The following is an 18,833-nucleotide window of genomic DNA, read 5'->3' on the forward strand; positions in this document are numbered from 1 at the left end:
TGAGTATTCTACAAATTAGTATGTTGAATTGTCACCCGGGTGACTGCTAACAGTTGGTTTTTATGCAGTTTGCTTAATGCTTTTCTCGGGGTGCTTTTGTTTTGCGCATATAATCAAGAATATAGAAATACCATGAAAACAGCTTGAGTATTCTAATCCGCATTGCAGGTGTCTGCCAGTTGCTATCACTAGTCCAATTACTGATGTTTTAAATCGGCTGGTACCGATCAGAAAGGTGCTCGCGTGAATTAAAAACTGAAACATTCACGTTTTAGATGTATTGCACGTTTTATACTATGAACATGCTTACGTACGCAGCTAAGCACGTTATTATTGCGAGTGATTTATTTCAAAATGGTTGCATTAGGCTTTCTGTAACCCAGAAGTTATACCGCTGTCCTTCCGTGTTCATCCAGTGGGTGGTAGTAAACGATGGGGAGACGTGGTAGGGCTGTTAAAAGCTAATCTCGTTCAAAGATAGCGGAAGTAGCCGTCTGGCTGCCTGGATACACAATTACCGCTGCTGCATGTTTTATTCTGACCCGCTTATACCGTATTAAAGCACCATGTTATCGCACTTATTAATGAACATGTTTGTAAATAGAAACCATGCAAATGTGTTAGGTACTTATGTAAGGTTGTTGACAGTAGGTATATATCCAATCTGGACTCTATATAGACGAGGGATAAGCGCTTGATAGTAGTTTTGCCTGCTGTGGGTGTGGGTGGCGCAACTATTTTAGCCTCACCGCCACCAACAGTCATGTCTTTTAAAGAGGGGATTGTTGCAGAGTTCTAGACTACCACCCTGATGTGTTTTGCGGATGGAATCTTCAATTGTGATAGTTATAGCGCTTCTCTCTCTCGCTGGGAGGGGGACCAAAAATAGAATTTCAGAAGCATACAGACTTAGGTTATCAAACGATGGGAAATGCTGCTTTGCTTTTATGTTACAGAAGATAAGGGACCACTTTATGGCCCTACCAAATCCATCTTTTAGTGTTCTTCAACATTTTCCAGGGACCTCCAAACCAACAGGCAGGCTAGGTACCCTGATTTTATGTTGCCTATACAGCTCAATCGGTTGTTTTGAGTATGAAAATGTATACTCACTCTGTTAAGACAAGCGTCAGCTAACTACATTTGTAGATGTACAATCTTTGTAACTATTAACCAAGGCCGTACAGTCATATTTCTACTATTTATTATAGAAATATGTCACATCCAAAGATAATCTTTGCTCTGAAATTAGTTTACATTATATTGAGAGATTATTATATTTTTCTTCTAAAACCAACCACATTTTCTTTCGCTCCATTTATCCCCAAATCCAAAATTATCTCTGAACAAACCATCTTTACTCTTGATAATATTCCTAATTTCAGAAACAAAAACCCTATTCACATACATACAAACCATTCAGGTAGTTTTTTCCAACATAAGTCTCTACATAGAACATGCATAATTGTTCTTTTTTCATGGTTAAGGGGGTTAAAAATAAATTCAACACCAATATTATTCATAATTATAATCCTAAAAATAATTTAAAACACTTTTGGCATATCTTCCCAAGGACCCATTGCAATATCTCCGCGGACCCCCAGGGGCCCTAACCCTGGTTGAAGATCCCTAGAGGGATATTTTTTAAGTGCATCTTGCTACAATGCGAACGTTTTCAAATGCTGCATTTATTATCTAAAACACATTTTGGATTAATATGACAATGTGGCAATATATAGAACCCAACGAAATTTGCTGAAATATTTCAAAGTATTTCCAACTTTAGGACATCATGTTATGGATTTTCTAGCTTGCAGAAATTTTTGACAAAAACAGACAAATGACCGTGACAAATTATAGACACGAGTTATTACCTGATAGCAACCTCTGCCCAAAATAACTGCCCAATAAAGGTGTAGCAAATTCTTGAGCCAGAAGCACCTTTCTACTGTCTGGTTGGTCTACTTTACAGACTGCTTATTCTTCGTTGTTTGAGAGGTGCCCTCCACCAGCAGCTGTTTAGAGTGCTACTTTCATTTTGGTTAGTCTGCTCTGGACCCTTCAGAACAGTTCAACCTTCCTTTTCGACTTATCCCAGGGAGCTTTTTGTGTGTGTCTGGGGTTGTTGTTCTGATGGAAGACCAACAACCCTCAACAGAGACACAGTGTTTGGACACTAATTTGAACACTCAAAAACATGAATCTTAATGATCTGCTGATGTCTTGATGTCCTGCACACAGCACTATTGCACTACTACACTACTGAAGGAGACACAAAAAACCCTGAATGACCTTCTCAAAAACCTACCTAACTAGCCTAAATTGTGCGTAAAACAGACAAATAAACATAATCAGAGCTCTTTTCACGATACTGAATTACATCCATGACCTATTGCACGAGCAGAAAACACCCTGTCCAAAAGTCATTTTAAGTGTTGGAGAGTAGTGATATACTATGTAACTACAATTTGTATTGGCTTGGTGGTAGTTAAACGAAGTTGTAATCTCAGTAGTGTTTTAGTCATTATTGTTACAGAGTTAACGCCTGGAACTGCACAAATCATTTTGCAAAAACAAGGGGTCCCTGTCTTTTTGTCCATTAGACTTCACTCCAAAAAACCTTTATATTCCACAGATTATATTAAAGCTAGGTTATCCATTTTAAAACAAAACTTACAAAAGTAGTGTGTTTAAAGATCCCACCGTGTATCTTTATACTACTGATGTTTAAGTGTATATCTGGATGTACAGGTGCTCGTCAAAAGGTTGATGTATGTCAGTAATTACATTCAAAAAGTGAAACTTGTATATTATATTCATTCATTGCACACAGACTGATATATTTCAAATGTTTATTTATTTTAATTGTGATGATTATAACTGACAACTAATGAAAATCCCAAATTCAATATCTCTGAAAATTTGAATATTACCTAAGACCAATACAAAAAAAATATTTTTAGAAATGTTGGCCAACTGAAAAGTATGAACATGAAAAGTATGAGCATGTACAGCACTCAATACTTAGTTGGGGCTCCTTTTGCCTGAATTACTGCAGCAATGCGGCGTGGCATGGAGTCGATCAGTCTGTGGCACTGATCAGGTGTTATGAGAGCCCAGGTTGCTCTGATAGTGGCCTTCAGCTCTTCTGCATTGTTGGGTCTGGCGTATCGCATCTTCCTCTTCACAATACCCCATAGATTTTCTATAGGATTAAGGTCAGGTGAGTTTGCTGCCCAATTAAGAACAGGGATACCATGGTCCTTAAACCAGGTACTGGTAGCTTTGGCACTGTGTGCAGGTGCCAAGTCCTGTTGGAAAATACATCAACCATAAAGTTGGTCAGCAGCAGGAAGCATGAACTGCTCTAAAACTTCCTGGTAGACGGCTGCATTGACCTTGGACCTCAGAAAACACAGTGGACCAACACCAGATGACATGGCACCCCAAACCATCACTGACTGTGGAAACTTTACACTGGACTTCAAGCAACGTGGATTCTGTGCCTCTCCTCTCTTCCTCCAGACTCTGGGACCTTGATTTCCAAAGGAAATGCAAAATTTACTTTCATCAGAGAACATAACTTTGGACCACTCAGCAGCAGTCTAGTCCTTTTTGTCTTTAGCCCAGGCGAGATGCTTCTGATGCTGTGTCTTGTTCAAGAGTGGCTTGACACAAGGAATGCGACAGCTGAAACCCATGTCTTGCATACATCTGTGTGTGGTGGTTCTTGAAGCACTGACTCCAGCTGCAGTCCACTCTTTGTGAATCTCCCCCACATTTTTGAATGTGTTTTGTTTCACAATCCTCTCCAGGGTGCAGTTATCCCTATTGCTTGTACACTTTTTTCTACCACATATTTTCCTTCCCTTCGCCTCTCTATTAATGTGCTTGGACACAGAGCTCTGTGAACAGCCAGCCTCTTTAGCAATGACCTTTTGTGTCTTGCCCTCCTTGTGCAAGGTGTCAATGGTCGTCTTTTGGATAGCTGTCAAGTCAGAAGTCTTCCCCATGATTGTGTAGTCTACAGAACTAGACTGAGAGACCATTTAAAGGCATTTGCAGGTGTTTTGAGTTAGTTAGCTGATTAGAGTGTGGCACCAGGTGTCTTCAATATTGAACCTTTTCACAATATTCAAATTTTCTGAGATACTGAATTTGGGGTTTTCATTAGTTGTAAGTTTTAATCATCAAAACTCAAATAAATAAACATTTGAAATATATCAGTCTGTGTAGAATGAATATATACATTATACAAGTCTCAATTTTTGAATGGAATTACTGAAATAAATCAACTTTTTGATGATATTCTAATTTAATGACCAGCACCTGTATGCTGTACCAGTCAAATATGAGCACAGTAGTTAAAAGGAAATGCCATGGAATTTACAGGCATTGACACCATTATTTTCAGATGATGAGTTTGGAAATGATGACACCTTGCTAGTTATATAACTGAAACTGATTATATTATTTTGATAGGTTTTTTTGTTGCTGGCATGCCTTAATATGTTTATTATCGCTTGCGTCTAAGAGCTAGCTTTCATTTGTAGCGAGCTGTCCCAGCTAAAGAGAACATGTCCTATTATTTTTTAATATGGCAACTTTGGCCAGCGTGGTATTTGTTCTACTTGCACTTGCGTTTTTCATTAGTTGTCAGTAATAATCATCAAAATTAAAATAAATAAACACTTAAAATATATCAGTCTGTGTGGAATGAATGTATACATTATACAAGTTTCACTTTTTGAATGTAATTACTGAAATCTTTTTTTCTGTTAGTATACTAACTTTAACCCTTACCCACTATGAACCCTAACATCACTATGAACCCTAAAACGATGCCAAACCTTAGCCATAAACAAACACTTTTATTTTTCTAACCTTAACCCTAACATTAACCCTAACCTTAAATCTAATCTATAACATTTCTTAAGTGTTTATGTACATTTGGAAGATATTCCATGTTTTAGACGCATTTCAAAACATGTGATACATTTTTCTGCGAATTTATAAATATTGTTTTCGTAACGCATTGTAATGTACCCTAATGTAACTATATCATACGAATGTGTCTGTCAAAGATTTACAATATGTCATGTATTCCCCTGATCCCGAGCTGTGAATTCGGCTGTCACAGATTTACTGTCTATTTTGCGTATTCCCCAGAGACCATGTTGGTGTTTGCTTGTTGTGTGCTTTTCCTGTGTAAAGTACAACAGAACAGAACATTAAGATCGAATGAAGCCTAACCCGAAGGTCTTCACAAAACATCTTCTATGTTTACTTTATCCCCATGGTTCCTCAGACATGATGTTGCATGATCAGGACTGTCGGGTGTGAAGATTTCGAATAACACTTCCTCCACTCTATTTCACGTCGCTCTTGACTGGAATGTTGGGAGTGGAAATATTGAATGAATGATTCTTCTTCCTTATTTCTCTCTATACCTGGCCTTCTGTTTTGTCCAGCGGGGGGTTTACTGGTATAAATAGGCTATGTATGTTCATGTATATAAATAGGGTCAGTCAACAACAACAAAATCTGGTTTGGTTCATGAAAGTTGTGGCTGGTTGCTGGTTTACGTTTTTCTGACGTCAGGAATGAATGGCAGAAATGAATGGGAAAGATGCGCCCCCACACAGAGGGAGAAAGAATCGCAGGCTATGTCAGTTTCATACGAACGCTTCGTAATAGCCGCAGTTATTTACAACGCTCAGTTAATAATGCCATTGACATGACTGAAGGTATAGTGACTCATCAGAGAACATTGTAGGCTAGCCTGTAGTTCATTACAAACGGCTGCTATTCAAGACAGTCTGCATTGGACGAAATAAGGCAATGCAGGGATATATCGACTTAACGAGAAATTCTTCCAAGCAAGCAGCGCGGTAAGTCCCATAATCCTTCCGTAACACACGTGTATGTGTATGTTATACGATGGTATGTAAGCTTTTGCACTGATCTAGATGCGGACTCATGTTGGTATGGGCAATTAAGCCAGCATTGTGTGTTATAATAGTATGCATTCCTTTAATTAACGTTTGCCCGTCAAAGCCCAACATATTAGCTGCAGGGTTTTGCCTTTCTCGCGGGTTGAAAAAAACACAATTTCAGTTTGGCAGCCTGTCACATTTTTGGATAGAGTCTAGTGATGTCATGTGTTGTCATTTGCCAATGAGGTCCGGAGTCAGTCCCTTTGGCCGTGTTACAACCAAATAGCACATAGGAAACATACTACATTACAATGTTCCCTAACTATAGTCACCTATCTCAATGATTTAGTAGCTGTAGCCTATTCTCTCTTTTTTTTTTTTTTAGCTTGGCCTGCTGAGTTCTGCAGTTGTTGTTTCGCGGTACTTTACAGATTGACTAACCTATATGTCGTTACAATGGGCTAATTCCGTTATTTAATAACCTTGACCCTACAGAGTACAGCGTGTCACAGTTGTGCTGGGGTAATCAATACACATTACTGGTACAGTTATACAACCACCAACCCTGCTGCCTGTCTTCCTGCATGCCTGCCTGTCTGTCTGTCTGTAATGAATCCTGATGAGGTAGCACTGCCATAGGCAGGTTATAGGGTCCCTTCCAGTAGTCTGGACACGCACACACACTTGTTTAATTATACATGTGAGGCTTTTTTCTGGGACAAAATTGTATTCCAATAAAAAATCATATTGTCCTTAATAATTACCCAAGTTCTAAACCCTGAACTTAACTCCAAGCCTAAAACAAATTTTTTCAGGTGAGGTCCAAAGAAATGTCCTCATTTTGTGTGATTATCCATGGGTTATATGCTTGTGAGGACTTGCTAGATTTGATGTGCAGATAAGGCAGGGCGCTTCCGCTTCATTCCTGGAAGGCTGAATCATTTCTGTTTTTTGTTTCACCTCGTAGGTAAATGCACTCACCTGGTGTTCCATGTCTATAGCTATCCCTTATTATAAAGAGAAAATAAAACCAGAAGTATTTCAACTTCAGAGTTGAATGGCCCTACTGTATGGGAAACATTATGCTTACCTGTATGAAATAAGCTGTTATGTAATCAGACAGTGTGTGTGTGTGTGTGTGTGTGTGTGTGTGGCATTGATGTGTAAGCCCTTTGTATTATGTGTGAACATTTGATTTCTCCCTCTCTCTCTCTCTCTCTCTCTCTCTCTCTCCCGCTCTTGATCTCTCCCTCTCTTTCTCTCTCCCTCTCTCCCTCTCTCCCTCTCTTTCTCTCTGTCTCTCACAGGGCTGGAACACACGCTACGATATGGTTCCAGTTCACTAGCTGAAGACTGATCTGAGATCAGAATCTAAATCCAACTGCATCGCAGCCCAGTGTCTTTCTATCACAGGCACAGATCTCATATCAGTTCACCCTCCTTATTATCCAATCCTTCGCTATCAGAGTGAAATGGAAAACTGATCTTGGTTAAGCTCATAGGGCGATCCGTATCACAGCCTCTAGCTGCCATGGCAGGGTTAAAGAGAGGTCACGATGGGAAGATTGCCGGACTGTACGACCTGGATAAGACGTTGGGACGAGGACACTTTGCCGTGGTCAAACTAGCGCGCCATGTCTTCACTGGAGAAAAGGTAGCTCACTTGCCATGTCCATCTGGACTTTCCTGTGGGAAGGTACATTAACTCTAGTGCTTTGGCGGAAACACTGCCAACTGCCTGGTTTTCATTTATCTCCTGCTGTTAATTTATTGATAAATGCAAGATAACTGATTAGCAAGCGATGCTAAACCAATGCCTTATTACTCATTAATAGTTAGTGGTGACCGCTAAGAGCAGGCTAGACCCTCTGGATATAGGCGACGACAAAAGCTGACGCTGACGATTGAAAGAATGACAAGATTCTGATCCTTAATGTTCCAGGTCGCCGTGAAGGTCATAGATAAGTCCAGGTTGGACGAGGAGGCCAGAGCTCACCTGTTCCAGGAGGTCAGGTGCATGAAGCTGGTGCAGCATCCCAACGTGGTCCGTCTCTACGAGGTCATCGACACGCAGACCAAGCTCTACCTCATCCTGGAGCTGGGTGACGGTGGGGACATGTACGACTGCATCATGAAGCACGACGGTGGTCTCGCCGAGGAGGTTCGTGTTCGTGGGGGGGTGGGGGTGGGAGGGGGGGCAGGGGCTGTCCTCGAATTTCCTCAACTAATGTATTATTGGATTCTACAAATGTATGAAGGAATCACTGGTGTGCCGTCATAACGCCCGCACGCGTGTGTTTTCGACGGCTAATGCAGCCGTGTCGTAAATGCAGCCTCAGTCATGCTCCCCCCCCCCCCCCCCCCCCCCCCCCCCCCCCCCACCGCCCCAGGTGGCCAAGCGTTACTTCGCCCAGATCGTCCACGCCATCTCGTACTGCCACCGGCTTCACGTGGTCCACCGCGACCTCAAGCCGGAGAACGTGGTGTTCTTTGAGAAGCAGGGCGTGGTCAAACTGACCGACTTCGGCTTCAGCAACAAGTTCCAGCCCGGAGAGAACCTGGCCACATCCTGCGGCTCGCTGGCCTACTCCGCCCCAGAAATACTGCTGGGAGACGAGTACGACGCGCCGGCCGTCGGTGAGTAAGCGTTCAAAGTTTATGTTTGAATTGTTGGCCTGAGGAAGGTTGCCGACAGTAGGGTTGAGCTGGGTGATGTGCCGGGGACGTCTTTACCCCTCACCGGAAAGCCTTTTTGCGTTGTACGTGGCAGTTGCCTCGACACGCAGTGATGCTGTCGATGCTCCTGGGTGACAGGATTGGTGATATTGAGGATACAAGCTGGTCAGTGATGGTCCTCCATGGTCCATGATGATGTGTGTTTGTGGGAGACTGTGTGTGTGTTCGGCAGAAGGGTTGGTTGTGTATGCGTCGCGTGTGGAGAGACTGATTTCAGACTGGCTTATTTTGATTTATCAACAGCGACAGGTTGTTATTGCGATCTTCACGTCACGGAGAGATTAGAGGCAGACTGCCTTCGCTTGTGTTCTGCTGTGATCCCTCTCTGTCTTTTTCACCATGTCTGCCTCGCTCCCACGATCTCTCTCCCTCTCTCTTGGTCTAGCCAGCCCCGCCACCCTTCTCTCAATAATTCTCATGCATGTGTGTGCGGCTCTCTAGAGTCCATAGTCCAGTGTGTGTTCTTCCTAGTTGGAAACGTGCACCCAGTCCACCATCGGTCACAGGCAGGTGAACAGACAGATCCTCTTGTAGAACAGACTGAATGTGATCCGTCCACCTCAGTTACCCTTCCCGTCAGCACTCTGCCAGTTGCAATGTTCTGCCTTAGCCACACTGGCAACCAACTGCTGTCTTCTTTCCCCCCTCATTATTACCATTTACAGCTTCGTAAAACGCCCATGTAAGCCATTGTTTTTAAAGGAATTTCTTACCACAGTGGCAATGCCTGACACCGTTGGCTGTTGTGTGGAAGGGCTGTTAGTTTTAGTGAGCACATGGCTGCATTGAAAAGGGGAGATGGACACAGGCAGAGAATCAGGATTATCAGTATTCATCCACTGAAGCACTAAGGCTTCAGACCATGTTCAGTCTTATCGTGGTTTCTGATCCAAGACTCAGGGACACTTCCCCTGTCTGATTGAGTAGAGGGACACTGTTCTCACTGCAAAAAGTGTTTCGACGCTGATAAATAAAATAAAAGTAAAATAAGAATGAAATTCTTGAATCTTTCAAAATAATCTACCAATGCAGTGAGAAAAAAAAGTAAGAAAAGCCGGAAAGACAAATAACAATCTATATATTCTAATTCAGACTTAACAACTAATCTGAACAAGCCTGAGATTCATGTTTTCAGACTTTATAAAATCTTGTAATCTTATCTGAAAACCAAGTCATGCCTGAATTAGAATACATTGCTTATTTTCAGAATTGTTTGCCTTACAATGTTACAAAATGTTCTCACCCCATCTGTATTTTTCTGCTTGATTCAATCAATGAAAAAAAAAACGTATCATTTATAATTTCAGAAGCATTTTCTGCAGTGCTCTTCTTCTAATTTTTTTTTGACTCCGATTGTGTTTGTCTGTGTGAGAGTGATATTGTGTGTGAGCTGTTGAAATCACTCAACAATGTTTGCTGAATGTAGCCCATCTGTGGCTGTGGTTGAGCAAGGTCATAGAAAATAGTGCGGGCACTTGGAAATCATACATTGAGAGGTTGGTTGTTATGGGGATGGTTGTAATGGGCGGTAGGTTGTATCAATAGAGTATGTCTGTTATAGGGTTTCTTATGGGCAGAAGGTTATATTTCTGATGTGGATTTCTGTTCGGTTGTTATAGGGTGTCACAACACATAGTTGTGAAACTAATAGCATATATCTACAAATACAGTTATCTGTCCTATTATAAGGTGGTGAGGGACCAGGATCACAGTTGCTAGGATACCTGATGATGTGAAGAAAGGTGATAGCTAGGTTTGTTGTCTTTTTACTGGTCTGTGTGTGCATGCGAGTGTGAGTGAGAAATCAGGCAGATGCCGTAGGCCAGTGTATTTCTGGAAGTGTCCGGGCCAGATATGATTCATACTCCATCTGAATGGGAGCAGGTTGTTTCCTATGTAGGTCAGTAGAATTCCTGTGAAGCAGAACAAACATACATATTTCTCTGTCTTGGTCCTCTTCTTCATTTTTTTCTATTTTTACTCTCATTTGTTTTCCCCCCTCTTTTCTGTTTCTTTGTTTAATCAATTATTTGGATCTGCTGTTTACCGCCACACCTGGCACCAGGTGTATAAAGCACAAAAGCCAACCTCACCCCGTCTCTCTCACCCCCTGTCTCTCTCTCACTCTGTCTCTCTCTCTCTCTCTCTCTGTCTCTCTCTTCTTCTCTCCCTCTATCTCGCTCTCTGTCCCTCTCTCTCGCTCTCTCTCTCCTTCTCTCTCCCTCTCTCTCTCTATGTTTCTCTGTCCACGTCTCTCTCTCTGACCAGATATTTGGAGTCTGGGGGTGATTCTTTTTATGTTGGTGTGTGGCCATCCACCCTTCCAGGAGGCCAATGATAGTGAGACACTCACCATGATTATGGACTGCAAATACACTGTACCCTCCCACATCTCCTCAGCCTGCAAAGAGTGAGTCTTTCTCGCTCATTCTCACACGTAGATACATACATACAGTGGATATAAAAAGTCTACACACCCCTGTTAAAATGCCAGGTTCTTGTGATGTAAAAGAATGAGACAAAGATAAATCATGTCAGAACGTTTTCCACCTTTAATGTGACATATAACATGAACAATTCTATTGAAACTGAAATGTTTGAGGCTGAAACATAAAAAATTAAAAACTCACAATAACCTGGTTGCATAAGTCCGGACACCCTTAAACTAATACTTCGTTGAAGCACCTTTTGATTTTATTACAGCACTCAGTCTTTTTAGTCTTTTTAGGAGTCTATTAGCATGGAACATCTTGACGTGGCAATATTTGCCCGCTCTTCTTTGCAAAAGCACTCCAAATACGTCAGATTGTGAGGACATCTCCTGTGCACAGCCCTCTTCAGATCACCCCACAGATGTTCAATTGGATTCAGGTCTGGGCTCTGGCTGAGGCATTCCAAAACAAAAATTTATATTTTTCTGGTGAAGCCATGCTTTTATGGATTTGGATGTGTGCTTTGGGTCGTTGTCATGCTGAAAGGTGAACTTCCTCTTCATCTCCAGCTTTCTAACAGACGACTGAATGTTCTGTGCCAAAATTGCCTGGTATTTGGAACTGTTCATAATTTCCTCCATCCTGAATAAGGCCCTGGTTCCAGCCGAAGAAAAACAGCCCCAAAGTATGATGCTGCCACCACCATGCTTCACTGTGTGTATGATGTTCTTTGGGTGATGTGCAATGTTGTTCTTGCGCCAAACACACCTTTTGAAATTATGTCCAAAAGGTTCAACCTTGGTTTCATCAGACCATAACACATTTTCCCACATGCTTTGGGGGACTTGATGATTGTTTTTGCAAAGTTCAACCGGGCTTGGATGTTTTTCGTCTTCTGTCTTGCCACCCTACACCATAGCGCATTCATATGAAGAATACAGGAGATTGTTGTCACATGTAACACACAGCCAATTCTTACCAGAAATTCCTGCAGTTCCTTAATTGTTGCTGTAGGCCTCTTGGAAGCCTCCCTGACCAGTTTTCTTCTAGTGTTTTCATCAATTTTGGAGGGACGTCCAGTTCTTTGTAATGTCTCTGTTGTGCCATATTTTCTCCACTTGATGACTCTCTTCACTGTGTTCCATGGTATATCTAATGCTTTGGAAATTATTTTGTACCTTTCTCCTGACTGATATTTTTCAACAATGAGATCCCTCTGATGCTTTGGAAGCTCTCTGCGGACCATGGATTTTGCTATGAGATGCAACTAAGAAAATGTCAGGAAACAGCTGAACTTTATTTGTGATTAATCAGAGTCACTTTAAATAATGGCAGGTGTGTAATTACTTCTATTTAACATGAGTTTGAATGTGATTGGTTAATTCTGAACACAGCCACATCCCCAGTTATAAGAGGGTGTGCACACTTATGCAACCAGGTTATTGTAAGGTTTTTATTTTTCATTTTTCCCCCTCGAAGATTTCAGTTTTTCAATTGAATTGTTCACATTATAGGTCACATTAAGTGTGGAAAAAGTTCTGACATGATTTATCTTTGTCTCATTCTTTTACATCACAAAAACCTGGCATTTTAACAGAGGTGTGTAGACCTTTTTTTATCCACTGTACATACACACTTTTTGAGAGTACTTTCTAGGTGCTGCATATTTCATGTCTGTTGATGTGTGAAGACCAGGAGTGGAGAGCAAATTGCAAGAGTGGAATGGTCTCTCCTGGACTTCTCTGAGCCCAGCCTCAGTGCAGTGTTGAGTGTTTCTCTGAAGCTTCCATTAAAACGTCAGGCTATTCTATTTTTAACGTTGTTCGGCTGCTGCTGTAGTATTTAACCACCTTCTAGGGTTTGTGTGTGCAGATTGTTTCTGACAAATCCTGCCACCATCATAATAATGATACATTTAATTAGTAAGTACTTTTCTCTAACAAATTAATAACAAGAAATAATATTAAATACAAACACAGAAAACCTTTCCGTCAACAGGGAGGCTTGTCTTATTGGAGAGGGAAGTCAGTCATATTGGAGATGCATAGCCGTTATTTTGTAAGATTATATTATTATTGTTCTACTTTAACCCTCTGTAGTTACTATGGTAACCAAAATGTAAGATTTCTATTACCTCAGTTAATTAGCTTTACCTTAATTTCTCTCACCATCTCTCTGTCTCTCTCCACCAAATCTATCTCTCCATCTCTTCTCTCTCTAGTCTGATTGGCTGTATGCTGCAGAGAGACCCTAAGAAGCGGGCTACTGTGGAGCTTATCCAGGGCCATGATTGGCTGCAGGGAGTCGACCCCTCCCCTGCCACTAAGCTTACCACGCCTCTGGTGTCTCACAGGAGCCTATCAGAGGAAGAGCACAGCAACATAATTCAACGCATGGCACTGGGTGGCATCGCAGACTGGGACACTGTCATAGAGTAAGAGCATTACCATCAACATTACCAGTAAGACAATATGACTTGTGTGGACTTTATGGGGGCCAAACGATATTCCCTATTTCTAAAATAGTATGTGAGGAGCTCCCATGGATTACAAGTCTTGTGTTGACTTCTGGTCTTTAGAAGTATAGGAATACATGTATGCTAACATGCTCACATACACACACACACACACACAAGTTTGTACAGCTACCCTCATGGGGACCAGAAAATAGAAATTGCATGCTCCCTTGGCCCAAACTTAACCCTAAACCTAACCCTTACCCTAACCCTAAACTTAACCCTAAACTTAACTAACAACGCCTGGACCTTAAAGAAACCCCAATTCTAACTATAAAATCAATTGTAAGTTTGACCCTAAACCTAAACCCTGAGCCGGAAATTGACTTTTGCCTCACGGGGACTGGCAAAAGGTCCCAATTAGGTCAATTTTTTCTGGTTTCACTATACTCATTGGGACATTTGGTCCCATTCGTTCAGTAAGACCTAACCACACACACACACAGTAATTCTGTGAAGGCTTTCTCTCTCTTTTTTCCTTTTTATTTGTATTTGGCCAGTGCTGCTCTGGTAATGATCATTATTAGTGGAACTAATGTGACTGCGACTGTCGGTTCTCACCCTTCATCTCAGCCCTCCTCTCCAATCATTGCCAGCTGGCGCCACGCTAAATTGCTTCCCCGCTGTCGTCATCAGTTTATTTGTCATTATCAGCCTTCTGAGCGTCCGCACTGCAGCTGGTGTCCCGTTAAATTGATTCCCGTACCCTGTCATCTCCGCTTGACTCACAGTAGCCTGGGTTCTGATCTGATTGTCCGGGTGAATTCTGAGTGTGTGTGATTGGCATGGGCAGGTAGTAGTTCTGGTTATCTGGGCCGGTATGTTCTAATTTCTCAACTCCCCCTCCCTTCTCCTTTCCTTTTCCTCTCCAGGGCCTTGGAGTCTGACCAGTACAACCACATCACGGCTACATATTTCCTTCTGGCAGAGAGGATACTGAGGGAGAGAACAGAGAGAGAGCAGATCAACCCTGTTTGGTCCAGTCCCAATCACAAAGCCCAGTTCAGGTATATATATATTTAAAAACACACAGTCAGACGCTTTTCCTTGATAACTCTCTTTCACTCGCACACACATAGACACTAGGACAGAATGTTGTCAGCTGCTTGTCTGTCAGTCTGAAGCACTGACAGACCGCAGGGACAGAGGGTGAGGGGGTGAGGGAGGGAGAGAGGGTGAGGGGGTGAGGGAGGGAGAGAGGGTGAGGGGGTGAGGGAGGGAGAGAGGGTGAGTGAGGGAGAGAGGGTGAGAGGGTGAGGGAGGGAGAGAGGGTGAGGGAGGGAGAGAGGGAGAGAGGGTGAGGGGGTGAGAGAGGGTGAGTGAAGCAGGGAGAGAGAGAGGGTGGGTGGGTGGGAAGAAAAGGAGGGAGGGAAGCTGTCACAGGAAATAAAGTAGGGACGTGTGTCTGTGTGTGTGTGTGTCTGTGTGTGTGTGTGTGTGGGGGGGGGGGGGGGGGGGTCTCTGCCACAGTAACTAATCAAGGATAGAGAGAGGCAGAGAAAGGGAGGAGCGTGAAGTGCTGTTCCTCCATGCTTCCTAACCCAGCAGGCTGTATGGATGGTGTGTGGACAGTGGCATGAGCTTAAAGAGGACATTTATATTTAACACATATCAAACCAACCAACCAGAAGAGTAAAGCCAGGCTTCCAGTCGGTACCCACCGGGTTGTCTGTTTCTAACCCCCCCAGGCAGTCTTGGCCCAACAGGGTGGATGCGCACCAGGACATTGGTGACGGTCTGGGGGGTACTCCCATCTCCCATCCAGGCGGCCCCCAGTCCCCTGCCCGCAGCGCTGAAAGCCTGGTCCAGCACGGACAACGTCCCAAAACCCCCTTACTGGATCTTCCTCACAGGCGGTTGGACGGCGGCATGCAAACTCTGACTTTCAGGGATGAAAACAACCCGTCTGTAGTGCTGACACTACCTCCTATCGGTTTGCCCAGAGAACACCAGGACAGGGGCGTCCGACCTCCTGTCAAACCCCACTCCATTCCCCTCAGGCTGGGCTCCCTGGCCTCGCCCACCCCCTCCAAACCACGGAGCCCCAGTCTATTCAGCCTGGATGAGGGGGAGGAAGAAGAAGAGGAAGAGGAAGAGGAGGAGGGCTCTTCTCCCTCGGCTCTACCCGCTCAGGTTGTGCTTCGACGTAACCTATCTTCATCGTTGTCATCCTCTGTCACCAACAGACTGGCTTCTCGTAAGAGCGCGCCTGTCCTCAACCAAATCCACGAGGAGGAAGGAGATGAGGAGGAGATTGGAGAGAAGAATCATAAAGAGAATAAGGAAGGAAAGATTGACAGGGAGACAGAGTATGGGTTAAAGCTAGAACCAGATTTGTCGTCATCAGACACGTCCTCCACAGCGACAGTAACCAATGCGGCAACGGTTGCCATGGCGTCTCCCGTCTTGGAGACAAGCGACGCCCGAGACTCTGAGAACCGACTGCGACAGCAGAAACCAGACAGGGACACGACGGGTCCAAGACGAGGAAGCCCTAGCTCTTCTAGCGGTGGGCCAGATGGAGAGGTGGGGAATCCCTCTAAATTTGCCCCTGGCGGAGAGAGAGAGGGCGACGGCAGGGGGAGAATGAGGGAGACTCCTACTGCCGACGTCTCAGGGACTGGGGCTGGGCCAGGGGGCCGTGGTTCGGCCAAAGCCAGCGGATTGGTGGAGAGCCTGAAGCTGATGAGCCTATGCTTTAGTTCCCAGTTCCACAGCCTGACCAGCGCGGGAGGTGGTCTGAGGGGGCGCGGTTTGGACAGCCGCGAGCGACCTGTGTGGAGGATGTGTATGGGGGGGTCCACAGGCAGCCTGGATAAAGTTTCTCTCCTGGGGGGGCTATCCCCCCGAGGGACCCACCACCTCCACCATCACCCTCTTGACTCGCTCTCCGACACCCAGTTCGAGGCCCCGTCTTCGGGCACCCTGAGGCTGAGCGAGTTAGACCTGGCCCGGGAGAACCGCCGGAACCTGAAGAACAGAGTGCTGCAGATGCCTCTCAGTGATAAGCCGATGCCGGTCAATATACACCGGAGCCCGAAGGAGGGACTGCTCTGTCCCCCGACACCACACAGCTGCTGCCAAGTCATATAGACCAGGTCCACAGTCGTGTGTACTCCTCGTCTCTTCTCCTCTGCCCTGTTCTCTTGTTGGGATGGAGCAGCTTACTTGACCTTGCACGATGACAATCTTTGGTTCGTCCATGTTTTTTTTAGACAATCATTTTTATGTTCTTTCAATGCCGACTGTAAGCAGTTTGCAACACAGGGACTTGACCTAGCTGGGGCTTTGACATTCTGTTCAGGTTTATTTAAATGTTAGGATCAAATTAACCATCAGGGAATTTGCTGTAACGTTTGAATTCTAGACTGTTACCACTGCTGTGTGGTAACTAGTCTTCACAGTGTCCGACACAATACACACATACATAGACATACACAGACACACATACACACAGATTCTCAACACTCTTCGCTCACAGTTGGTTGGTGACTCTGTACATAAGGTGTAAATACAAAGTTATACTTCAGTAGTACTGTACCCTTATTGGTAGAGCTTCCAATAGAGCAGTGTGGAGTTCTAGTCAGACCCTGACCTCTTGCAATGTTGAGTTCTAGTCAGACCCTGACCTCTTGCAATGTTGAGTTCTAGTCAGACCCTGACCTCTATCAATGTTGAGTTCTAGTCAGACCCTGACCTCTATCAATGTTGAGTTCTAGTTAGACCCTGACCTCTAGCAATGTTAAGTTCTAGTCAGACCTTGAGATCTCTTAGTGTCAGAGGGGAATTCCATTTCAGTTTGGTAAATTCAAGATGCAAAATGTTTAATGTTTTATTAGGAGAAGCATTGAAGAAAAGTGGAATTGGAATGTCAGTTGGCTTGTTGAATTGTGCCTGACCTCTAGATCCCTAGATCATCTCTATAACACAAACACAATAACACTGGGGCATGAATATAACACCCTGGCCAGTGTGGCTCTGTTGTGACTGGTGCTCAATATTATTCTTGTGCGATATCTAACTTAATAGTATATAGATGCCAGTGCATGTGTTCTGTTTTACATGACAACTTCTAGAGTAAAGAAAAACACATGTTGGGTGTTCCAGAACGATCAATAAGATAGATATGACATGGTCTTAAACATTTGGAAATAATACGAATCTATAGATAAGTAAATGGCACCAGTCAAAAACTTGACTTCGTGTTCAGATTTCAAAAGGAACCAGAAAATTAAGAGAAGTATATCTGTGTTCATGGGTTATTTGAAGATGCCTTGTGGTGATATATGGGAGTGGTGCTCATGAGCCAAAACAGGTCCTTAGTTTTTGTGTAGTACATCATTCTGTTGTATTTTACATCACACATTTTGTATGTTACGAACCTCCGAATAATTATAATAATCGTAATCCACACATCATACGAATTAGGTGTGCATAAGATCCCGCAGTGCATCTTTAATAATAGAGCTTTCTGGAACACCCACCTATACTGCAATGACACTGTAATGGCTGACAACGATGCCCTCTGCCTCACAACAAAACAACAACAATGTATGTGCCAACCATTAGCCTTCTGTACGGTATGTATATTGTAATGTACAAAAATAAACAGCTGTGAATAAGAATTATGTTCATGTTATCAAGTTCTTTGTCTGTTAAACAGGCGCCACTGACCGCTTCCAGCAGAGATCTCACATCCGCGGTCAAATTAGGGACAACGTCATCACCTGCTTGACAGCGGCTAGCCAGTCGCGTAACCGGAGTCCCTGAAGACGTTTCAAGCTGGAGACAGTAGTGAGATTTTTCTGTGTCGAGTTTGCGTTTCCATCTTCGCTGACGCGCGACCTGTCTCGGACATCCTGCAGGTCATATGGAGGGACTGAGCGACAGAAAGAGACAGAGGAGGAGGGAGGAAAAGAGAAGTTATGTGTGGCGTGTGAGAGAACCGGGTGTGTCATCACAAATTAACTGGTGCAATCATTAGGCCCTGTCACTCAGAGCTGATGAAGACAGTTTCTCACCGCAGAGAGAGAGAACGAAACAGAAAGGCCGTTTTATGGCACGGCTAGTGGAAAAGCTCCATATGAATCCTATGTGTCATTGACAAATAACTCTGTGGTCATTGTCATGTTGCTGAAAAAGATTGGCATTGTACTTGAATAGCGGCCCATATGCCTAGAGCTGGCTAGTTTTCCATTGACCGGGACTTTGGAC

The 18,833-nt window shown here is 43.7% G+C and overlaps 1 protein-coding gene across 2 annotated transcripts; it reads left to right on the plus strand.

Annotated features, from left to right (window-relative positions):
* Window positions 1-5,462: 5,462 nt before the first annotated feature.
* LOC105012415 (SNF-related serine/threonine-protein kinase) lies at window positions 5,463-18,244 on the plus strand. Of its 2 annotated transcripts, XM_034294878.1 has the most exons (9): window positions 5,463-5,891; window positions 6,432-6,478; window positions 7,244-7,590; window positions 7,879-8,097; window positions 8,327-8,573; window positions 10,941-11,082; window positions 13,326-13,538; window positions 14,492-14,626; window positions 15,308-18,244. In XM_034294878.1, the coding sequence occupies exons 3-9, from the start codon at window positions 7,468-7,470 to the stop codon at window positions 16,710-16,712; spliced, it is 2,484 nt and encodes an 827-aa protein (XP_034150769.1). In that variant the 5' UTR covers window positions 5,463-5,891; window positions 6,432-6,478; window positions 7,244-7,467; the 3' UTR covers window positions 16,713-18,244. The 2 variants fall into 2 exon arrangements, with proteins under 2 accessions (XP_034150769.1, XP_010871542.1); XM_010873240.4 differs by lacking the exon at window positions 6,432-6,478.
* Window positions 18,245-18,833: the final 589 nt, after the last annotated feature.

The sequence above is a fragment of the Esox lucius genome, chromosome 10 (genome assembly GCF_011004845.1).
Source record: "Esox lucius isolate fEsoLuc1 chromosome 10, fEsoLuc1.pri, whole genome shotgun sequence".
Lineage (NCBI taxonomy): Eukaryota > Metazoa > Chordata > Actinopteri > Esociformes > Esocidae > Esox > Esox lucius.